This window comes from Typopeltis vanoorti, chromosome 1, assembly GCF_054136105.1.
Source record: "Typopeltis vanoorti isolate ZY-2024b chromosome 1, IOZ_Tvanoo_1.0, whole genome shotgun sequence".
NCBI lineage: Eukaryota > Metazoa > Arthropoda > Arachnida > Uropygi > Thelyphonidae > Typopeltis > Typopeltis vanoorti.
This window is the reverse complement of record NC_143549.1, coordinates 183,308,347-183,332,070: the sequence shown is the minus strand read 5'-3', so window position 1 is coordinate 183,332,070 and position 23,724 is coordinate 183,308,347. Positions and strand designations below refer to the sequence as shown.

At 35.9% G+C, this 23,724-nt stretch overlaps 1 protein-coding gene across 1 annotated transcript in view; it reads left to right on the top strand.

The window, feature by feature from the left end:
* Positions 1 to 19,372, top strand: part of LOC150110692 (uncharacterized) — a 464,373-nt gene extending 445,001 nt beyond the window's left edge. Inside the window, exon 23 of the mRNA XM_090405298.1 lies at positions 18,908 to 19,372. Coding sequence (XP_090261424.1) covers positions 18,908 to 19,237 — 330 coding nt within the window. The 3' untranslated portion in view covers positions 19,238 to 19,372. The remainder of the gene's footprint in view (positions 1 to 18,907) is intronic.
* Positions 19,373 to 23,724: the final 4,352 nt, after the last annotated feature.

Below are 23,724 nucleotides of genomic sequence, written 5' to 3'. Positions count from 1 at the left end.
TTGTGAATTGTATGCGTTTGTGTTGTTTATTTAGTTGGCTGAGGAAAGTGTCTGGCGGCCATGGGGCCAGTTGACGAAAACATCGTCAACATATCTAAGCCAGACTTTGGGTTTTAAAGGAGAGGAATCTAGCTCACATTGCTCAAAATGTTCCATGTAAAAGTTAGCGTCTGGAGCATGCATGTTAGAACAAAACACTGTAAGAACTCAACTTTGACACATCTAATATTTGAAAAACACATGGGTGTATACTGATGTAAAAATACTAAATAAAATTGCCAACATCTCGAGATTATCGATTAGTGATAGAATTAAAATATGTAATACACATTTGGTTCAAATTGTTATTTATTTTTTCGCTCGTCAAAATCAAACTGCACAGAATTGCACTGCAGGCTGTGTTTTGGACAGCCTGATCTAGATGATGTCTTTGAGACATTGCGAAACATCCAAGTTTGCATCTTTATTCCTTCATGCACAGAGCTTCCTGCAAATACAATTTGCTTAGTGCAGCCTTTTATCCTATTGAGTGCTACCACATAACCCTTTTGTGCACAATTCAAAAATTTGAATGTGTACCTGCTACTCAAAATCATCAGTTATACAAATTGCTACAAACTGATTCATCTGAATTTGCTGTAATAATCTTCAGAAATAGGGTTCGTCCTTAAGTTTTGGACACTAGTAAATGTGGCCTTCCACAATGAGTCCCTGGCTTCTTGCAGATCTCTTGTATCAGTAATAAAACTACAGTTTGATTGATTTCTCTGAATTGAGATTTAGTATGCAACAATTGGATGCAAAGTACACGCTTTATGGGGAAACTTTAAAGGAAGTAGAGGAGATGAGAGATCTAAGAGTAATGGTGGACAAGGACCTGAAATTCAGGGTCATATTGCACAAGTTGAAAACATCACATCATATAATGGCAATGATGCAGAGGACCCTGACATGCAAAAATAGAGGTTATGATGCCATTGTATAAGGCTTTATCAGGCCTCATATGGATTATTGTGCACAGATTTGGTCACCAGCATTTTCATTGTGCTAAATATATGTTGGAAAGGGTCCAGAGAAGATTCACGAAGGTCGTCAGTGATTCACAAAGGCAGATTAAGAAAATGCAAGTTGCAAAGCCTCGTGAACAGGAGGAAAAGAGAGAGGGGGGGGGAGGATATGATTGTGACATATAAGCTAGTCAGGGGTTGTTATCAGGTTGACATTGAAGAGATTTTTCATAGAATGGGAGAGGGAGAGTAGAACAAGAGGTTCACACCCTCTTTAAAGTTTCCATTGCTGGAAACTTTAAAGAGGTGTGAGCAGAGGAGTGAGAGGTAGGTTCTTTGCATGGAGAGTGATTCATGAGTAGAATATATTGCCTGAGCATGTTGTGAATGTAGACACATTGAATCAGTTTAAGGCATTATATGCAATAGTGTGTACCTACCACGATGAGTCTCTTACTCCATGGAGATCAGATGATAATTATTAACTCCATTGTTTTACTCTAAAGGATGAAGTGATAGAACCTTTATTTCAGTTACACTTGAAATTCTTTCGGACTGCTGTATCTTTATCACAGTTATTTGTGCTCTGAAGGTTGCTAGTTTGAAATCCAGCAAAATATTGTAACTCGATAAATTTTGGTGTTTATACTGTAATATACCATTATTACAGTCAATGCTTAAACCTATCATTACATTTGTAAATGTGTGAAAGGTGGTGACTGAGCACTTTTGCTAAATTTGGAGAAATGAAAAGCTGTTTAATGAAACAAATGCATCATGATCCCATATTGAATGTGTGGCATGTCCCAATTTTGAATTCTGTGATTGAGTTATTCTTCTTTGTGGAATATATAGTCAGGCAGTGTATTGGAACATGCTGCATAATTATGTATTCCTTTAGACATTATTACAAAGATTTTTTTGCAGTATGATGAGCTGCCACATCATTCCATTGAATTGATAATTTCCCTGAATGAATGCATGGATTTGGAAAGTGGGTGATCATATAGTCTCATATGGTACCAACTTTGCCCTAGATTATTTCTTTTCATGAGAAGTATGTAAAGAACCTTGTGTGCACAAAATGCATATAAAGGATGTGGCAGAGTTCTGTCAGTAAATGATCACTTCATTTACTGACAGACCTAGACATGCTAACAAACCTTGTAAGACTATGTGCCCTGCAGCACATAAGATCAAGATCCTTCTTTTCTATCCACTCCTCCCTTGCAATTCTGCCTCTGTCTTTCTCAACAAGCCATTTTTCTCTCATTCTTCATCAAGTTATGGCCTTCCTCTTTTGTTTATCTTCTAAGATTCATGTTAGCTATCCTCAGAATTTCTTTTCTACCCATTATGGGCATGATGAATCTCCTTTTTTAATTTCACTGACAATACATTTTTGCTTTCTATTTATGTAACTGATCATTTGTTATACATTGTGATCAAATGATGTTTAATATTTAATGTTTTTATTTTGGTTTTATTATGATATTGGATGACTTGCATATATTCAGTTCTCTGAAAGCAATATTTGCTTTTGTCATATTTGTCATATTCTTGTCAGTTCTGCCTGTATCACAATTAACTCCTATATGTATAAGGTTTGTAACTGTTTCTGTATGTTAATCAGTTGTAATTTCTTTTTGATTTATTTAGTTTAAGAACATTCCAACTTTTTTAGCTGTCATATACAATACATCAGATATTATTATTATTGCACAGGCACCTCCATGTAATCCTAAGACTCATCATGGGAGATCCAAACTATCAACACAGTAGTTATTGTATCTCTACTTGAAACCATTACCATACAAAGGATCACAACTGATTCAGTCATCCTCCTATTCCATTCATTCACCACTCTAAGCAAAAAATCTAATCCTCGCTCCCTTGCTAACCACACTCTTACCCAACTTCCAGGGATTGTTCTGCCCCCCCCCCCCCTCTAACCAAGTGCTGAAACATTTCCCTTACATAAATCCTATAAAATCCTTTAAGTAACTTAAATGTTTCTGTCTTATTTCCCCTTTTTTCACCTATCAACTGACTTCCGCAATCCACAAACCCTCAATCTATCTTCACAGGGAGCATTCCACCCAACTCTGGATCCTCTCCACCACTTCCTGATCCCCAAGAAATACAACTGACCAGACCTGAGCACACTAATCAGGATGTGGTCATATTAAGGCTTTATAAAGCTGAATGATAACGTATCTCTGCTGGGCAGTGTGCTTTTCAATGACCAAGTAATCCTGTGAGCTACCCTGGCTACTTTAGCATTGTGTCTGCTAAACTTCAACTCTGTCTACTACTACTACTCTCAAATCCCTGTCTTCATCAATTACCTGGAGTACAGTTACATCAGTGTGGTACATAGCTTGTAATCTATTTATACCAAAATGCATAAATTTTCTTTTCCACATTTAATTGACATCCATTATATTTTGCCCATACTGTCAGCCTATTTAAATCATGCTGATTAACTGTTACCCTATTAAATTTTGCATCATCAGCAAACAACTGAATATCTCCCTTCAAATTATTTCTCATATTATTTATGTACAAATTAAACAACAGTGGTTCAAGCACAGAGCCCTGTGATACTACCTGTGTGTGTGTGTGCGTGTGCGTGTGTGTTTCCATTAGCCACCATTTTTTATCGTATCACCAGTTTCATATCCATCCCTATTCGTTGCATAACAGAGTTCCATGTGGTATCATGTCCATTGCCTTTGCAAAATCCAACAGTATCATTGTGTAGCCATTCCCTTTATCCAACTCAGCTGTCACTCTATTATAAAAATGTTAGTAGATTACTAAGGCATGACTGACTCTTCACAAAGCCATGCTGCTCTCTTACAATATCAATTCTTATATCCATTACTGAATTCTCTTTTTGACCAACTTTTCCAACATTTTTACCACCACTCATGAGAGACTAATTGGTCTATAATTTGCTACCATAGACTTAGATCCTCCTTTATGAAAAGGAGGATCTAAATTTTGCCCTCTTTCCACTCTCTTGAATCTTTGCCAGCACTGAGACTTAAATTAAACAGCCCAGTCAATGGCATCACCATTTCCCCCTGCACATTTTATTAAAATGTGAGCCAATACCCCATCTAATCCCACAACTGTATTCACATTCAGATTCTGCAGTATCCTAAGTATCTGTAATTCATCATTCTCACATCAGTCCCTGTCACCTCTGCCATAACATCTTCACTTGGATGATATACCTTTGCAAGATGGTCACTTAGTTCAACAATTTCACCTGCCTCTACCTTTCTCTGTTACCTTTCTACCATATTTAAATAATTAAAGTTACCCTTCTATAGTCATTCATCCTCTTACTTGCCATGTAATGAAAAAAACTCTTTGGGATTTCCTTTTGCCTGCTTAGCTAATTTCTTCTCATAATCTTATTTTTTCTTGCTTACCATGCTGGTCACCTTTCTCCTTATATATCCTCCACAACATCTTTTTTTTTTGCAACTCTTACTTAATGATATTACTCATCCATCTAACTCCTACCCGATTTACCCTCCTGATCTCGAGTATACAATATGATATTGCTTTCTCCAGATGCCCCATGCACTGTGAACATCCTTTTCTTTCAGATTTCTATGTTATGGTACTGTTTCAAGCTGCTGCTTAAGTGTATCACAATCACCTGCCTTGTAGCTCCACATATAATTTGTTAACTGTAATCTCCACATGTTTTGCTACCCAACAAGTCAAGACCACATGATCGCTCTCCCCAGCTTGGAGACAATGTAGCCTCCTTAGTTATGGAAAGGTCTTCTGAACTATAACCAGATCCAACACTCTCGTATTCCCCCCCCCCTCTGTCACATACTGCTTTAAGTAATTATCTCTCAATAAGTGTACAAATTCCATTTCCTTCTTGCCATGTGATATTTTCTCTTTCCAATATATGTCATCGAAATTTAAGTCCCCCATAATAATTACTCGACTTGCACACGAATAATTACTAAGCTGCTGATGCATGTCTTCTATATCAGCGCTTCCCAAACTGTGGGCCGCGGCCCCTTTGGGGGCCGTAGGTTTTGTTGAGGGGGGGGCCATGAAATAATGAAAACAAATTTAAAATGTTTTAAGACTAAGTAGATTTTTTAAAAGAAACGTATTTAACTTTTATTATTTCTTTTTTGTTATTTTTTATATTTTAATGGAAAAATTCACACATCGGTGTTGGTTCACAAACTTTGCTTCCTGCGTATTTCGGCGCTTAATGAATATTAGTAAATATTGCTTATTCATATGTTTCATTTCAAAGCAGTGGTTAATTGTATTTACTTTGAATGCTCTCCAGGGAAGCTCCAAATCTTCCTATCCCTTTCATCATGCGTTTGTAATCAGGGACTTGATATTGACTTGATATACATATCAAAACTAGTTTTATATTATCACTGTTATCGGAGCTAGTTTTCTGTTACCAATAAAAGTTTCGCATATACTTCACACATGAAAAAAGCTTAAACAAGTTCATGTGGGGAGATAGTAACTCCTTGCAGTGGTAAACAACATGCCCTCCCTAACAGCCACTATACTGCAGAGGCAATAAAAACAAGTACTTTTATTATGCCAGTAAATAAGGTATGAGGAGTCTGTGTAATATATTTCTCAACAAATAGTGCAATTAGAGACAACTGGGATAAAAACACGCTAATTAATGAATCACGTCCCCTCATACAGAAACTATGCTGTATAGACTGAAACAAAACCATATGTTACATGGGCAAACACAGTTCTAACTAAAAACTATTGTTATTAATTAGATGTGTGCGAGTTCGATTTCCTAAGGCAGCAATAAAATTCAACCGAAGTGTTAAAATTCGTAAAAGTGTTAAAACTAAGTAATATATAATGAATGTTATGGCATTTTCACATACGGAATTCGGTTGAAGAGAGTTAGCATTTCAACTCAATTGTCAGCTATGCTTTTATCTTTTGGTTGCGCGATCTTTTGTTAATACCACACCAATCATATGCACGTTTTAATAACCTGCCTTTGCTGTCTGTTTCGCGTTAGGCTTAATTACCGTAAAGGGAGAAAAATCACAAAAGAGAAAAATGTTCCTGGTGCGGGGGTTCCCTTACTCAGGTAATATTCACTAATTTCATGTTATCGGTAAGTGGTAATATTATTTGATCTATTCTACGTTAAAAAATTTAACCCTGAGATGGATAAGTGGCTGATAAAAAATAAAAAAAAAAAATCCCGCGAACAATCAGAAGAAGCGGAAAGAAACTCAAAAAAAAAGGACAGTATTTCATATTTTACCAGAACAGCCCACATCGTCTTCAGAACCAAACGGTAAAAGGCAAAAAATGTAATATTTGCATTTGATTTTTGCAATATTCGTTGTGTATGTTTTGTATTGAATATAAATACAATAAATATAATAATAATATATCTCTCTATTATGATTTTGTTTCGAGGGGGGCCCTGACATCCAGAAGTTTGGGAAGCACTGTTCTATATCATAGATATTAGTTGTGTATCAGTAAGACTTAAAAAATTTGCTTGTCTATGATGAGTGAGAATCTTTAGTTGAGTAATTTAAATACAAAAAAAATTAGAGTAATTTGATTTAATCATCAGTTATCTTTAGAGAGCACTCAATTGCAACATGAAGTAATTTAAATACAAAAAAAATTAGAGTAATTTGATTTAATCATCAGTTATCTTTAGAGAGCACTCAATTGCAACATGAAGTAAATATTTAATCATGACACTGTAACCTGAAAGAGATACACAGCAGTAATTAGGTTATTTCTTACCTGGTGATGGAATATGCAGAACTTGACCATTAATAGTGGATATTAAAACTTGAAAAGCTGTGGAAGTATTTATTTTCTCAAAATATTTTTTTGTAGATTCTAACCTAAATGTTTATAGGTTATTGTTTTTTTGAGTTGCCACCATGTCATATGATGTCGCTGGCCTTGTCCATCTCATAATTTTTTGTAACTAATTAGAATTCAAGAATGCATTAATGTAGTTATATCTATAGACCTAAGAGTTTTATTTTATTGAGAGTTTTTTGATACTGAATGTTTTCAGTATCAAAAAATATAATTCAAGACATATAAGTGTTGAAAGTGAAAACGTGATATTATTAATTTATAAAAAAAAATGATTTTTTTATCACTTATAAAATGCATGAATTTTTCTTCACATGCTAATAACACACTAATACATTAGTATGAGTGGGGTCTGAAAAGTTCTTATCCATAGATGGCAACACTATTGGCAAGATTTTTTTTTCTAAGTTGGCACATCTGTCATAAGCATCCATGTGAAATTGCAAGTCATTCTATCAAGTAGTTTCATTTTATACAGCTATCTGAAGCAAAAGTGTTGTCTTTATCCCTTGAAATGGATAAAATTGAGTATTGAAGATGCAAGAAAAACAAGTAGTTTTATTGTATCACTGAATAAGGTACATAGACATTTGCAGTCTGTGTAATCTATTGTGTAGTTATAAAATTCTTTGTAAAAGAAGGTTTAACGTTAAGCCAAGAGAATTCATTCGAAGTTCATAAAAGTTTAGGCGCACATTTCTCCTTCCTTTATGACAATTAAGAAATGGGCTGCCGAGTTTAAACATGGCCATACCAGACTTGAAGATGATCCACGTGAAGGGCAGCCAAAAAGTGTAACAACACCAGAAATCATTGATCAAGTGCAAGATATGGTATTGGATGACTGGTGAGTCAAAATGCATGAAATTGCTGCTGAGACTATAGGCATTTCAAAAGAACATGTAGGATATATTTTGCATGAAGAATTGCAAATGAAAATTGCACAAGATGGCTGCCGTGCTTGCTCACAGCAGATCAAAAACGCACTTGCATGAAAATCTCTGAACAGTGCTTGGAGCATTTTAACAAGAATAAAACTGATTTTGTGCATCGATTTATTACTATGGATGAGACTTGGATTCACCATTATACACCAGAATCAAAACAGTGGACAGAAGCCAGTTGTTCAGTGCCAAAGAAGACAAATTCGTTTCCATCAGCAAGAAAGGTCATGGCATCGGTGTTTTGGGATGCTAAAGGCATTTTGTTTATTAATTATCTTGAAAAGGGTAAAACAATAACTGGGGATATTATTCTGATCTTTTAACCAGACTAGACAAAAAAATTCCTGAGAAAACACTGGGTATTTTGAAGAAAGAAAAAAAAATCATCTTTCATCAGGACAGTGCACCTGCCCACAAAGGTGTTTTGGCAATGGGAAATGAAGGACTCTGCACTATGAATTGTTGGAACATCCACCCTATTCCCCAGATTTGGCTCTCTCTGACTTCTGTCTCTTACCAAAACTAAAACTCTTCCTTGCTGATCAGCATTTTTCTTTGAATCAACAGGTGATTGCAGTTGTAGAGGGGTATTTTGCAGATCTTACTGAGAACCACTACAGTGATGGGATGATGGTGCTGGAGCATTGCTGGAATAAAAATATTAGTCTTAAGGGAAATTATGTCAAAAAATAAAAATAATTTTGAAATTATAAATTCGTTTTTTCATTGTTAGGCCGAGAACTTTTCAGACCTCTCTCATAGTTAATATTTGATTCAACACTGGTAGTCATACAGGGTTAAAATTAGGCATAGCATTAACAAAAGCTTATAAATTGACCCAATTCAGAAATAACCACATCACTGTGATATATTAAATGATTGCATATCCAGACAAGATGAGTGAGATATTTGTTTGATTGGTGAACAATCACAAAATTTTTAGTCTGTATATATCAGAATGGTTTGATATATTAAATTCACATAATCTGGATAGTCCATACTAAGCTTTGCAGAATTCCTTCTTTGTCTTCTTACACTGTGTTACCTTTTCTTAATTGAACTTGATGACCGTTAAAAAAAAATATAAAAAAAAAAGTAATTTAGACATTACACAACTTTTATTACAATAACAAGCCAAAAGGCTATTTTACTGGCGACATAAGTTAAGTTTAAGGGAGATGGTAAATCCCATATTATTCTACAGCCAGGTACGAAACTCGGATTGAAATCCTAGAGTTTCATGCCAAAAAAACTATCAGCGAGCCCAAGTGTAAGTAATCACTTGGGTAGTACAACACCAATGCAACTCGGAGCAAAGGTGGTGCAAGCTCCATCACTATCCTTAATATTCTCTCATAATGTAAAATGCAGCTCCTAGGAGATGTATTACTGTTTTACATTATGAGAAGAGGTCACTACCCAGACTGTGATAAATAACATGCCCTCCCCAACAGCCACTATACTGAAGATGCAAGAAAAACAAGTAGTTTTATTGTATCACTGAATAAGGTACATAGACATTTGCAGTCTGTGTAATCTATTTGTCAACAAATAGTGCAGTTAGAGACAGCTGGAATAAAAACGGGACTAACTAATGAATCACATGTCCCCTTCCACAAAAATTATGCTATTAAAAATCTGTGTTTGACTCTAACACAGTATCTAACTAAAAACTTTTCTAAATATTCAATTACATGAAATAAGTATTTGTTCGATTGCACTTGAAATTTTCGATGTCATTAAGACAGATCACAAAAGCTAACTTCAAATAAAATTCTACCTTGAATTATAACTAGCATGCCATATTATGTGTACAAGTCTGCCCGATGCAGAAGCAGCATACAAACAAGCAGCAATAAAATTCAACTGAAGGGTTAAAAGTTTGTCAGTTGAGCACGCCCACCTGAAGCAGAAGCGAAAATACAAATGGTAACGAGAAGTCCCATCAGAATGATAAATGGGCTAAGCACCTCCCCAACATGAATGTGTTAAAACTAATGTCGTTAGGGCAGTTTAAGATATTTTGGTTTTCGATTGAAGAGAATCAGCATTTTAACTCAATTGTCAGCTTGCCTTTGTTGTTGAGTCGCATGATCTTTTGTTAATACCACACCAATCATGTCTTCATAGAGACCATCATTAAAACTGTTGTGTGTGCTACTGGATTTTGAGAGCTTGGGAAATGATTGGCAAGAGGTTTTTTAAAAATTGGCATCTCTAATGCCCTGGATGGGAGAGAAGATGACACTGTTTGGATAGTTGACTTTCATGATGTACACAAGTAACTGCTCTTGAGGCCAGAAGTAGCAATAGCAAATAGATTCCTGATAAGTCATACCCATTTTCAGTTTTTTCCTGAAAACTTTAGTTTCCAAAAATCCCCACATATATCTCACACCACAATTTTTTGTGATGTGAGATATATGCGGGAATTAATTTGAATTTTGGGGAAAAAAGCGCAAGTTATATTCGAGTAAATACAGTATACATGTACGTAGTCAAAAGACTCATTGTAGGATACCCACTCTGTTCATTAACACAATACCTATCATACATCTTCTTAAATCTATTCACTGTTAGGGTACTCACTATCACACTCTTAAACAACTTTCAAGTGTGACTGTTTATTTTTCCTCCTACTCTCCATATCATCATCATCATTACGCTTTTCAAGGATTTAGGCCTAGAGTGGCCTGTTCTGGCATTAGAGGTCATTGTTGAACCTCTTTAGAGGATGTCCTGGTTTTCTTTTCCCTAATGGTTTATAATTTAAAACTTGTTTTACTTCTCATTTATCGAATTACTTTGTGTCGATCTTATAGAACCCCTTTTGTAACTTACATGTTTCTATCATATCTCCTCTTCTCAGCCTGTCAGCTAAAATCTGCAACCCACACACACCCACAATCTATCCTGATAGGGAACATTCTACTCCACAGACCTGTGGAGTAGAATCAAGGCAAATGAGGGTGACTGGTTGATTGCTCAAGGGCTTTGAACTAGGACCACTATTCTTTAATTTGTACATGAATGACATAACAGAAGATATGAGGGGAAATCTCCTCTCGAGTTTATCCTCTTTATAAGGTTACAATTTTGCCACAAAATCGTAGCCTTATAAAGAGGGATAATAACTTCGAGAGAAAATTTCCCCTCATATCTTCTGTTATGTCATTCTTGTAAAATTAAAGAATAGTGGTCCTAGTTCAGAGCCTTTGAGCAGTCAACTAGTCACCCTCATTTGCCTTGATTCCACTCCACCATACACCACTCTTATGTCTATCAGCCCCCACCTACCCATGCCGCCAGCCTCATATCCATTCCCATTTGCTCCAATGTCTGTAATAATTTTTCATGTGGTATTTTATCAAATGCCTTTGCAAAGTTTCAGCAGTATCATAGTGTAGCCATTTTTTTATCCTATTCTAGTGTCACCTTATTTTTAAAATGTGAATAAATTACTGAAGTAAGATCTACCTTTTACAAAGCCATGCTGTCCCTATAGAGTATCATATTCCTATCCACACATTCCTGACTTTTACTTTTAAACCAATTTTCCAATATTTTAACCACCACTCCAGAGATACTAATTGGTCTGTAATTCTTGTAGATCAGCTTATACATTAGTTAGACATAAAACACCGATTTACATCACCAAAGGCACTCTGCATATACAGGCACACTAGCTTCGCTCTTCTCTGGGAGTAGATTGCCGCCACTCTTGATGGTATCCACAGACCATGCCAGCAAACATGGTCTGTGGATACCATCGATTCCTCCACATACAATTTAGCCAAAGTGCTCGCACAATATACTGGCAACACACCTTCACACATAAAAAAAAAAAATAAAAATAAAAAATAAAAAAAAACTCCGCCCACTTTAAATCTAGTATCTCAATATCTCATCCCTATTTCAATTCATCATAAGCTCAGGCTATTTCATTTGAGAAGAAAAATTCGACAAACAGATAGCGGGGACAGCCATGGATTCTCCATCCCTGGCCAACTTCTTTATGGAGACCTTTGAAGAAAAGGCCTTAAATTCTGCTCAACATAAACCTACCATGGATGATGTGTTTGCCATTTGGCCACATGGCCTGGATACACTCCCAATTTCTCAATGCACTTAAACAACACCCCAGGATCCAGTTTACCTTGAAAAAGAAAAACAACAACAGTCTTCCTTTCCTAGACACTCTGATTACACAACAGCCTGATGGATCCCTGGCTTTCTCAGTTTACAGAAAACCTACACATACAAGTAGATACATTCACCAGCAGTCACCCCCCCCCAACAATATTGGATTATAAAAATCCCATATAACAGGACACATTAATCAGTTCAGATAACAGTGCTTTAACTACTGAACTTAACTATATTTCATAGCAAATGGCTAACCCACCCCCTTCAACTCTTCATAGCAGAGATTACTCTAAATCTATTACCATTCCATATATCCAGGGTGCATCCAAAAAACTAACAAAAATCCTAAGAAAATATGACCTCACAACTAGTTATTAACCACATAAGAAATTGGCATCTCTTATCCACTCCACCAAAGACCAGCCACTTCCCCTAGACCTACATAGAGCATACCAGGTCCCTTGTAGTTGCAATCTATCCTACTATGGCCAAACAGGTAGTACAGCCAATATCAGGATATCTGAATACAAGAACTACATCCGGTTCCACTAATACAGCCACTCAGGACTTGCTGAACTTGCAAGTCCTAAGTGCACACCCAACAGAATACATCTAAAGAAGGCCACTGTATTTCATTGCAGCAAGTACAAGTATGAAAGATTATTCCTTGGATGAGACTCAGCTGTGAAAAACTTCCCAAACCTCATCAAATTTGGGAAGTATACATTCTAAGATTGTCAGCCCAATGGCCAAGACAACTCAGTTTATCCTACTAGGGCTCTAGGACCAACTGAAGTTGGTCCTAGAGCCCTAGGTCCTTTCTTCAGCCTCAATGGCTTAGTGTGAGTGCCTGCAAGCACATATCATTGTTTTGTGATCCCTGAAGATGGCAATGTAACATTGCCAAAATATAGGTAGTTATTAAAGTTTTTATAATTAATCATTTAGTTTGTCGTCATTTCCTAAAAAATTAGAAGTAATTGGTCTGTAATTTGCTACTTCTGTCTTGGAGTCAGCTTTATATAATGGAACTATCTTACCCACTTTCCCGCTCCCTTGGAACTTGGCCAGAGCTGAGACTTAGAATAAACAACTTTGTCAGTGGCAGTGCCAGTTTGCTTGCACATTCTCGTAACGTATGAGCTGACATACCATCCTGGCCCACTGCTGTATTCACATTGATATTTTTCAATATACTGAGTACCTTCAGTTTATCTATCTGAATGCTCACATCAGTCTCTATCACGTTGGTAACTGCAAAGTCAACACCTTGGATGATATAGCCTTGCAAAGCGATCACTTAGTAACTCACCTATTTCTCCTGCCTCTGTCACGTTTCTACCATCAGCACTGAGTAAGGTTATCTTTGCATAATCATTCTTTTTCTTACTTGTTAAGTAGTGAAAAAATTCTTTGGATTTGCTTTGGCATTTTCGAATCAACTGTAGTTTACTTAATCATTGGTGTGCAAAGATTAAGTTTTTTGTCAAAGTGCTTCGAGTATCTATTCTATGCACACATTTCTTTAAAAGTAATTTAACATTTGATTGCCATTGGCCTAACATGTAAACTTGTCACCAGTGCCATGAGGTTGTTGGTATTTTCTGTTTAAAAAAATATAGATGATGATACAAGTTTTTAATGGCACTTGTGACATAATAAAGTTTATTGAACACATATATTCACAAGAATAAATAATTTTTATTATTGCAAATATTTTGACCAGAAACTAACTGGTTATTATCAGTGCATCAGCAAAATCACAAGGTGAAGCTAGAACTAATTCTAGCTTCACCTTGTGATTTTGAAATGAAATGAAAGAACACATTCTCAGACCATAGTGTGGCCGATCCTTGCAATTTGACTTTATGATCTCTTATGATAAGGCTTCATAAAAATGATAATTCTGGCTGTATGTGAATGAACTGTTATGCAAAAACTCATGATCATCTTGGATGTCCTGTTATTAGTTGAAGCTGAGAACTGGAAATCTTTGTTTAATCAGTACTCTTGAAGTCCTGATCTTGAAACACGAGAGGCATGCAAAAAACATTTCATCTCTTCCTGAACTTAGTAATTACCATACAGAATTACCTAGTAATAATTCTGCATGAGAAAGTACTTTATGGAGAAATCTGATTCATAGACAATATATCATATTAAGTTCATGCTGCTAATCATGAAAATACTGGATTTAATGGCACCATTTTAAATAAATAATCTCAACGCTTCATGAAAATTATTCTTATTTAAACAATTGTACTCTCATAATGGGATGTCATTGTAATATAAACATATCCTTCAAAGTTGTTTTAAAATCCTTTCTAAGAGTGACATATAAATTGAAAAATATTTTGAATAATATATTGGCATTGAAAGTTTATTTTTCACTTGGTAGGACTATAATAAATTTAGTTTAATCCTTTATCCAAGTGTGTGCAAACAAAGTTGCACCTGAAAGTATCTTCAGGACTGGGGTAAAGTAGTACAACACTTACAACACTGGGCAACTCCTTGCAAAGGTGGAGCAAGCTACCAACACTCCTATCTCAGTATCTCCCATAATGCAAAACACATCTCCTTGTGGATATGTATAATAACGTTATGCATTAAGGGAAGGGCCACTACCCAGACTAGTTTCGACCTTTATTGAGGTCTCTTCAGTGGGAGCCAGGCCAGAAGCAATGGCAGGTCATCTTTACCTATAGGAGTTGCCAACCGGTGTGCCACCTTTTTATTAAATTACTCTGGATTTAGAGAAAGATGTTGAAAGTTTATTTTTCACTTGGTTAGACTATAATAAATTTAGTTTAATCCTTTATCCAAGTGTGTGCAAACAAAGTTTGCACCTGAAAGTATCTTCAGAACTGGAGTAAAGTACAACACCGGGCAACTCCTTGCAAAGGTGGAGCAAGCTACCAACACTCCTATCTCAGTATCTCTCATAATGCAAAACACATCTCCTTGCAGATATGTATAATGTTATGCATTAAGGGAAGGGCCACTACCCAGACTAGTTTCGACCTTTATTGAGGTCTCTTCAGTGGGATAAGCTTTCAACATCTTTCTCTAAATCCAGAGTTATTTAATAAAAAGGTGGCACACCGGTTGACAACTCCTATAGGTAAAGATGACCTGCCATTGCTTCTGCCTTGTATCTCCACCTCTGAGCCTGGTTACCACTGAAGAGACCTCAATAAAGGTCGAAACTAGTCTGGGTAGTGGCCCTTCCCTTAATGCATAACATTATACATATCTGCAAGGAGATGTGTTTTGCATTATGGAAGATACTGAGATAGGAGTGTTGGTAGCTTGCTCCACCTTTGCAAGGTGTTGTACCACTTTACCCCAGTCCTGAAGATACTTTCAGGCACAAACTTTGTTTGCACACACTTGTATAAAGGATTAAACTAAATTTATTATATTATATAGGCATAGGATCAAATTATTGATATTTCTGAGTTTAGTGATGGATCAATGCATTGTGATAGCTCAAAAAAAAAAACAACTAATATTTGAATGATTCACTTTTGAAAAATGAAAGGACCTTTGCTCTTTTGAAGTAAGGAAAACTTTTATAATCAAGAGATTCGTTTTCACATCTTTTTTTCAACTTGTGCTAATATAAGGAATACTATAGTTTATTCCTTATTTGTAATGATGTACAAAGGACTCTTCATCCCACCAATATCAAGAGTAATCACCATCTCACTTGAATTCATTTGCCATAAGAAACCTGGAGAAATTACTTCTTAATATGAGACCCAATGCAGAGAGTCCGGGAAACTAGATCATCAAGGGAGGAATTTGAAAAATGTATGTGAACGTTCAGCTCTGGTATACAAATGTGATAAAAATATGAATGCCTTTAAACATGGTTATGTATGTAGCGAAGCAGTGGAAAAATATGCTTTGGATTCGGACCTTTTAAGTACGTCTGGGGAGGGAAAAGAGAAAATTCTAGAACAAGACCAAATAGATTACATATCAAATTATAAGAATAGGCTAGGTCGTAATTTATTATGTCTATACACAAATGCCAGGAGCATTAGAAACAAAGGGCTGAATTTGTTGCTTTGTATTGAATATGATGTGGCCTAAGATTGTTGGCATTAGTGAAACCTTGCTATCAGAATCAGATATGGTAAGTAAGATCGAGTGTAACGATATACTTCTTGATATGATGTTATCAAGAAGAGATATGAGATAAGTTATTTCATCTGTCATTTAAGAATGACAGATGAGATAGGAGAGGAGGAGTGCTACTAATGATATCAGATGGCTTAAGTCCAGTTAGGATAGAAATACAAGAAAACAATTATGGTAACAATGTCCCATGTAGCGATGAGTTTGAGTCTGTCTGGTGGTTAACAGAATGAAATATATGCTGGAATGTTGCTACAGACCTGGTGGCTCAGTTGTAGGGGACGAAGAAATGCATCGCCAATTTAGCCTTATGGGTACCAAGCGAATGCTTATTATGGATGACTTTAATTTTCCAAACATTGATTGGGTAGTAGAGAAATATCATGATAAGAAAGAACACGAATTTACTGAATTGTTGCAAGAACTTTCTCAAGCAGCATGTGAAAGAAGGAACTAGAGGTCAAAGAGTGTTGGATTTTCTCATAGCTTCAGAAGGGATCTCTGTCAAGAATGTGGCTATTTTACCACCAATTGGTGACAGTGATCATGCGGTTCTTTCTTGGGAAGTATCTACTTGTATTGAAGCTCCGATTAAAACAGGTTACATGCTGAACTACAAAGCAGGAAATTATGATCAACTTAGAAGAATACTATCTTTGGTCTCATGGTATCAGTTATTACTGAATGGAAAAAATGTCAGCAATCCATGGGAATCTTTGAAAAAGTGCTTGAATGAGGCGGTATCTCAATGTATCCCTAGTGTTCAAAGAATAAATAGGTTGAGAGTGAAATGGATGTGCAGCCTTATTAAGCAAGAGATCCACAAGAAAATGATGATGTGGAAAGAATATCATGAGAATAAGAGCGAGAGGAGTTATGAAATATATAAAGCTCAGGCTAGAAAAGTAACGAGTATTGTGAGAAAAGCTAAAATGGAGTATGAAAAGAAATTGGCCATTCAAGCTCAAGGCAATCCAAAAGAATGAATGTGGAAGAATAACTTTATTGAATGCAGGTCGTACACGAGTGTCGGAAGCCAAGGAGAAAATATATCAACCAGGTGTATGTAGCATGGTGCACAGTGCTACTGCTATGTTGGATGAAGAGTTAGAGGTTCATGAAAATGAGGTTGAAGAGCATAACCTGGATAAGAATTTGTCAATAGGGACAGATGGAATATCAGCCCATTTGCTAAAGGAATGTTTAGTTCAATTGGCTAGGCCTTTCACACATTTGTATAACTTAAGTCTCAGCTCAGGAATGATACCACTGGAATGGAAGAAATGTATGATAGTTCCATTGCACAAGGGTGGTGCAAAAACTGATGTGTCTAACTACTGACCTATTAGTATCTCTGGTGTGGTAGTAAAGATTTTAAACAAGTTGGTAAGAACTCACATACAGAAATGGGTAGACAAGCATTGTATACTCTGCAGGAACAGCATGTGTTTACTAAAGGAAGGTCATGTTTTATCAATTTGCTCGTATTTTATAACAATGTTACGGCTGAGTTGGATAAAGGGAATGGATACACTATGATAATTTTGGATTTTTCTAAGGCATTTGATAGGATACTACATGATAGACTTGTGTAAAATGGAGAATATGGGATTGGAATATAATCTATTGACTTGGATCAGGGGGATGGTTGACAGACAGATATCAAAAAGTGGTATACAGTGGGTGTGAATCTGCCAGATTTAAGGTAACCAGTGGTGTACCTCAGGGTTCAGTCCTTGGGCCATTATTGTTCAATCTATACATTAATTACACTAAGCAGGGTCTATCATGAGATTTGCAATTGTTTGCTGATGATGCGAAGATAGGCAGGGCAATCAGGGATGATACTGATATTCAGCAATTACAAAATGGTTTGAATAGACTAGAAATCTGTGCAAACTAAAATAGCTGTCAGTTTAATGTTAGTGAGTGTAAACTTATGCACTTTGACATGATTAGAGTTCCAGCGGGTTATGCTACGAGAACCTAAAGAGGCAAGGGATCTTGGTGTATTGGTGGATAAGAATTTAAGTTCAGAGGTCACATAGCAAAAATTGCAAATACAACTCAGAGGATAATTGCTATGCTGAAGCGAACCTTGACATGTAAGGATAAGGAAGTAATTTTGTCTCTTTATAAGGCTTTGATAAGACCACACCTGGATTGCTATGTGCATATTTGGTCTCCTGGGTTCCAAGGGAGGACAAAGAAGCTGCGGAAAGGGTGCAAAGAAGAGTTACAAAAGATATCTGGATTATGGGATTTAGAGTACGAGGAGAGATTGTATGTGGATTGCAGATTCTGGTTAACAGGAGAAAGAGGGGTGATATGATAGAGGTCTATAAACTTTTGAATGGGTGTTATATTTCAAATGAGGAAATTTTTCATTATATGGAAGATGGGGAGAGAACACGGTGGGCATCCATGGAAGTTAATGTTGTTCTCAGTCAAGAAAGGGATAAAAGCTAGGTTTTTCTCCCAGAGAGCAGTGAGTGAATGGAATAATTTGCTTTTAGCAGTAGTCAGTGCATCTAGTAGTAAACGAATTTAAGGGAAGGTATGATAGCTGGGTTAGGTAATCTACAGCCTCCCTCAATGAGTCCTTAACTCCCTGGAGGTCTCAGATAATAACAATATCATTGGTGTTTGGACTTGAATAGAAAATATTTGAAAATTTTCAAAATATTAGAAATTTTTCTTATAAGCTAGCATTTATTCAAGTTTGATATATTTTTACAATAAAAATAATTTTTTTTTTTTTTAATCTAGATAATGCAAAGTAGTTCAAGAGTAACAGATTCCATTGCCAGTTTTCATTATCTTACACAACGCAAATATAAAATAGAAAAGCAAAGACATGTAACTAAGCTAAAATCAGCAAGTAATTCTGTTTTGAGTTTACCCATAACTGCATCTCCTCTGTGTTCCTCTTCTTTATCTAATCCATTATTAAGGAATGTTAACAAAGCAAGGAGTTATTTAAAATTTTATCCAGAATGGGTTCTTGGACAAGATAAAAAAAGAGAATTTGAAGATCCTCTGGTTGCAGTTTCTTCCATAATGAAATGCCTTGGTCTCTCAGCCAAACAGCCTTCTTAAGCAATTGATTTTAAAGGTCTGAACTTGTATTTATTTTGTATTTCTATTTTTATTGATGTATGACTGACGTTGAATGTGAAATTGTCAAAGTAAAAATCATGGTAAAATGTATAATAAATTCATGGAAATTTTAAATTTCTCTATGCTACTTACCACAGAATCATGATACATTTAAATATTTATTCAAATCTAAAGCTGGATAACTGCACACATCGATGTTCCTTGCCTAAGTTTTTTGAAAAATAAGAACCTTAAATCTAAGATAAGCTAGATTTACTGTGCAGCTTTACACTTCCAAGTATAAGCAGTGCCTTATAATAATATTAAGTTTATACAATCAAAGTTATTTGGTTAGAACAGCCCATTGAGCTTAACACACTCTTAAGAGATAAGATTATTTGAATGCACAATAAATTTAGACAAGTAAGTGAGAGTTGACATTGTAGTCAGTAGTAATTGAGTAATAGAAATGTGTGTTGAGTGGTATGGCTGAGAACAGAAAGAACAGATGAAAGAAAAGAGAATGGAATGCCCAACTAAGTAAGAAAGGAAAAGTAGAGAGAGAATCTTGTATAGTGATTGTTTCTATTAGAACTTAGTCATGTTGGAGGCTTAATGGATTTTTTACAACATTCAAAAAGAATTAAAATAGAATTTAATACTTCCTATATTTCGTCCTAGTCACTAGGACATCTACAGGGATTACAAAAACAATTAGTGTAACATGCACACACAAATCTTACAATACTAAGCCTAACCACGTGGATGACACTAAAGTCCTATCTAGGTGGAGCACCCTCTAAGGGCGGTAGTAGGTGGCCTGGAATGTAAGGTGGGACCTCTGGTGATGAGTGTTTCCCAAATCTTTGAAAGCTTAATGCAACCGTATTTATTAAGATTTGGTTGGTTTCTGAGAGCTGCTGCTTCTAAGAAAAGTCTCTCTTTCTTGAATTTGCTGTGGTGGAGCATGGTGGTTTTCTTCCATGTTTTGGACACCATCTGTGGATGGTGTCCAAAACATGGTCAGCCAAGCCTGAATGGCCATAGTTGTGTTTAACGATGTACTACTTGTGTTCCTCCAGGCAGATGGATGCTGATCTGCCTGTCTGTCCAAAGTATGCCAGCTTACAGGAACAGGGTACTTTGTAAACTCCAGGCAGCGAGAAAGGAGGGAGTTGATCTTTTGTAGAACAGATAAGGGCAGCAAGTTTGCGGTAGGGCTTATATGCTGTGTGCAGGTTGCACTTAAGCCTCTACACACGTAGAACTTAAAGTGACTGACAAAATTGTGCTTTCAACGTGCAAAGATTAACAGTTTTACCCAGGCTATTAGAATGCAGAATGGCGAAGTGAAAGAGGTAATTGTAATTGTTTTGGCAGGAATGAATGATGGAAAGGAAACAAATATACGAGAAAGGACATTTTGTGAGTTACTGAAAGTAGCAAAAGAGAAGAGTTAAGATAGTGAGTCTGTGCCACTGTATGACAGGGTTGAGTTGAGAAGCAGGATCATGATAGTGAATGAGTCAATACATACGTTATGCAAGAAGAATGTTGTGGAGTGAGTTTGACAGATGAAAAGACTTATACAAGGTGGTAATTCTTTGTAAAGAGTAAACATTCATAAACATTGCATCACATTCATTTTAATAGCCCAGGTGTGTAATCACAAATACAGACACCTTTGAACAGATGTAGAGATGGCTCAGTGAATCAAATTCTTACTGTTCCAGTGGTTTTTAAACCACCCAGGTGAGGTATGTGTACAATGAGATAATAGCACCCAGAAATCAGTGACTGTGATTGGTTATTGTGTGGACCAATCCAATTGAACATTGTCATGAGTTGCTGTTTTTGTTTCCTGAATTTCATCTGTTTTGTGTGCATGAAGTGTGAAACTGATGTTTAGGACTATGATATAGTCAAGTTTTTAATATATAATTTTCTATAAATAATTTAGTTCTCGGCATTTTAGGAGAGACACTTGTACGAGGGTGGGGTGAAAAGTTCTCGGCCTCGACCATGGATGGAACACTATCAGCAAGATTTTTTTTCTAAGTTGGTACATCTGTCATAAGCATCCATGTGAAATTGCAAGTCATTCTATCAAGTAGTTCATTGTATACAGCTATCTGAAGCAAAAGTGTTGTCTGTATCCCTTGAAATGGATAAAATTGAGTATTGTGCAGTTATAAAATTCTTTGTAAAAAGGTTTAACGTCTTTCGACGTTCATAAAAGTTTGAGCACCCTTCTTTGTTTTCGAAAATTAAGAAATGGGCTGCCAAGTTTAAACGTGGCCATACCAGCCTTGAAGATGATCCACGTTGAAGGGCATCCAGAAATCATTGATCAAGTGCATGATATGGTTTTGGATGACCGACGAGACAAAGTGTGTGAAATTGCTGAGACTAGGCATTTCAAAAGAACCTGTAGGATATATATATTTTGCATGAAGAATTGCAAATGAAAAGCTTTGTGCAAGATGGGTGCCGCGCTTGCTCACAGCAGATCAAAAACGCAATTGCACAAAATTCTCTAAACAGTGCTTTGAGCATTTTCAACAAGAATAAAACTGATTTTGTGTGTCGATTTATTACTATGGATAAGACTTGGATTCACCATTACACACCATAATCCAAACAGCAGTCAAAACTGGACAGAAGCCAGTTGTTCAGCACCAAAGAAGACAAGTCGGTTCCAGCAGCAGGAAAGGTCATGGCATCGGTGTTTTGGAATGCTAAAGGCATTTTGTTTATTAATTATCTTGAAAAGGGTAAAACAATTACCAGGGAATATTATTCCGATCTTTTTTAAAACCAGACTAGACAAAAAAAAATCATCTTTCATCAGGACAGCACACCTGCCCACAAAGGTATTTTGGCAATGGGAAAAATTAAGGGATCTGCACTATGAATTGTTGGAACATCTACCCCATTCCCCAGATTTGGATCCCTTTGACTTCTATCCCTTCCCAAAACTAAAACTCCTCTTCACTGATCATCATTTTTCTTCGAATCAAGAAGTGATTGCAGGTGTAGAGGGGTATTTTGCAGATCTTACTGAGAACCACTACAGGGACGGTAATTTCGCTGGAGCATCGCTGGAATAAATGTATTAATCTTGTGGGAGATTATGTTGAAAAATAAAAATAATTTTGAAATTATAAATTCATTGTTAGGCCGAGAACTTTTCAGACCACCCTCGTATAAGAAGGAATATTTAAGTGTTCCAAGAGTAAAGCTGCTTAAAATTCTGCCATTTTGTGGTATAGTATGGTATAATAATGTAGTAATTGATATTATTCAATTACTACGTTATTATAAAAGATGTGTTAGAATAATTACTTAACATTAGGAAATTAGCATTCGACATTTCGACCTCTGTATTGGGGTTATCAGGAAAAATACATATGTATAAGATACAAGCTACATGACATTGCACTATACAAAAGTGAAATGAATCTAAATGCTTCTTAATCTTTTAACCTAGCCTGACCTCTCTTGAGAAAATTAAATAACTATAATGAAATAAAAAAAAAGACAAATTAAAAATGGAACTATATTAAACATTTCTAAAGTCCTCTCGTGTTGTGATTTTCTTCTTAACTTGTTCTGGTTGCTATAAGGATTACAAATGGGTACTCCATATTCTTGGAATGATTGCTCTAACGAACAAGCTATGAACCAAGAATTTGAAATCATTAACCACCCATCGAATTCTTGGTTCAGATCTTGTACAAAAAAAAGAGGAGAGAAAAGGTTTACAAAATCCTCCATAAAAGTGCCACTAAAAACAAGATTACAAGAAACCATAGCCATACCCTCTATCAGAGACATTTCAAAAAAATAGAACACTACATAAATACAACATTAAGACTACATTCAAACCCCCCAACAAAATTAAGAAATTTACTTAGCTCTTCCAAAGATCCTTTTCCATATTTGGCCCCACCCAGATGTATACAAAATCCAATATCTGTAACAAAAACAGAAAAGACGAATACAAATTACACATTAAATACCTCCACTAGGGTAAAACAGGCCTATCAGACCACACACTCCAAACATGCCACAGAATTGACTGGAAAGGCACCAAAACCTGGTTTGAAAAATGCAGAGAAGCTTGTGAAATGCTAAAACATTATCCAAACCTGAACAAAAAGAACGGATTAATCATTCCAAGAATATGGAGGACCCATCTGCAACCCCTAATAGCAACTAGAAGAAAATCACAGTACGAGAGGACTTTAGAAATGTTTAATGTAGTTCCATTTTTAAAATATTTGTATTTTAATTTAATTTAATTTTTTTCACGATTCATTTCACTTTTGTATAGTGCAGTGTCATGTAGCTTGTATCTTATGTGTATTTTTCCTGATGACCTCAATATAGATGCCGAATGTTACTTTTGTAATTCTAACATGCATGTTGTCTCCATAAATTCTTCATTATGAAGACTGATGATGACCTGTAAATTTCAGGTTGAA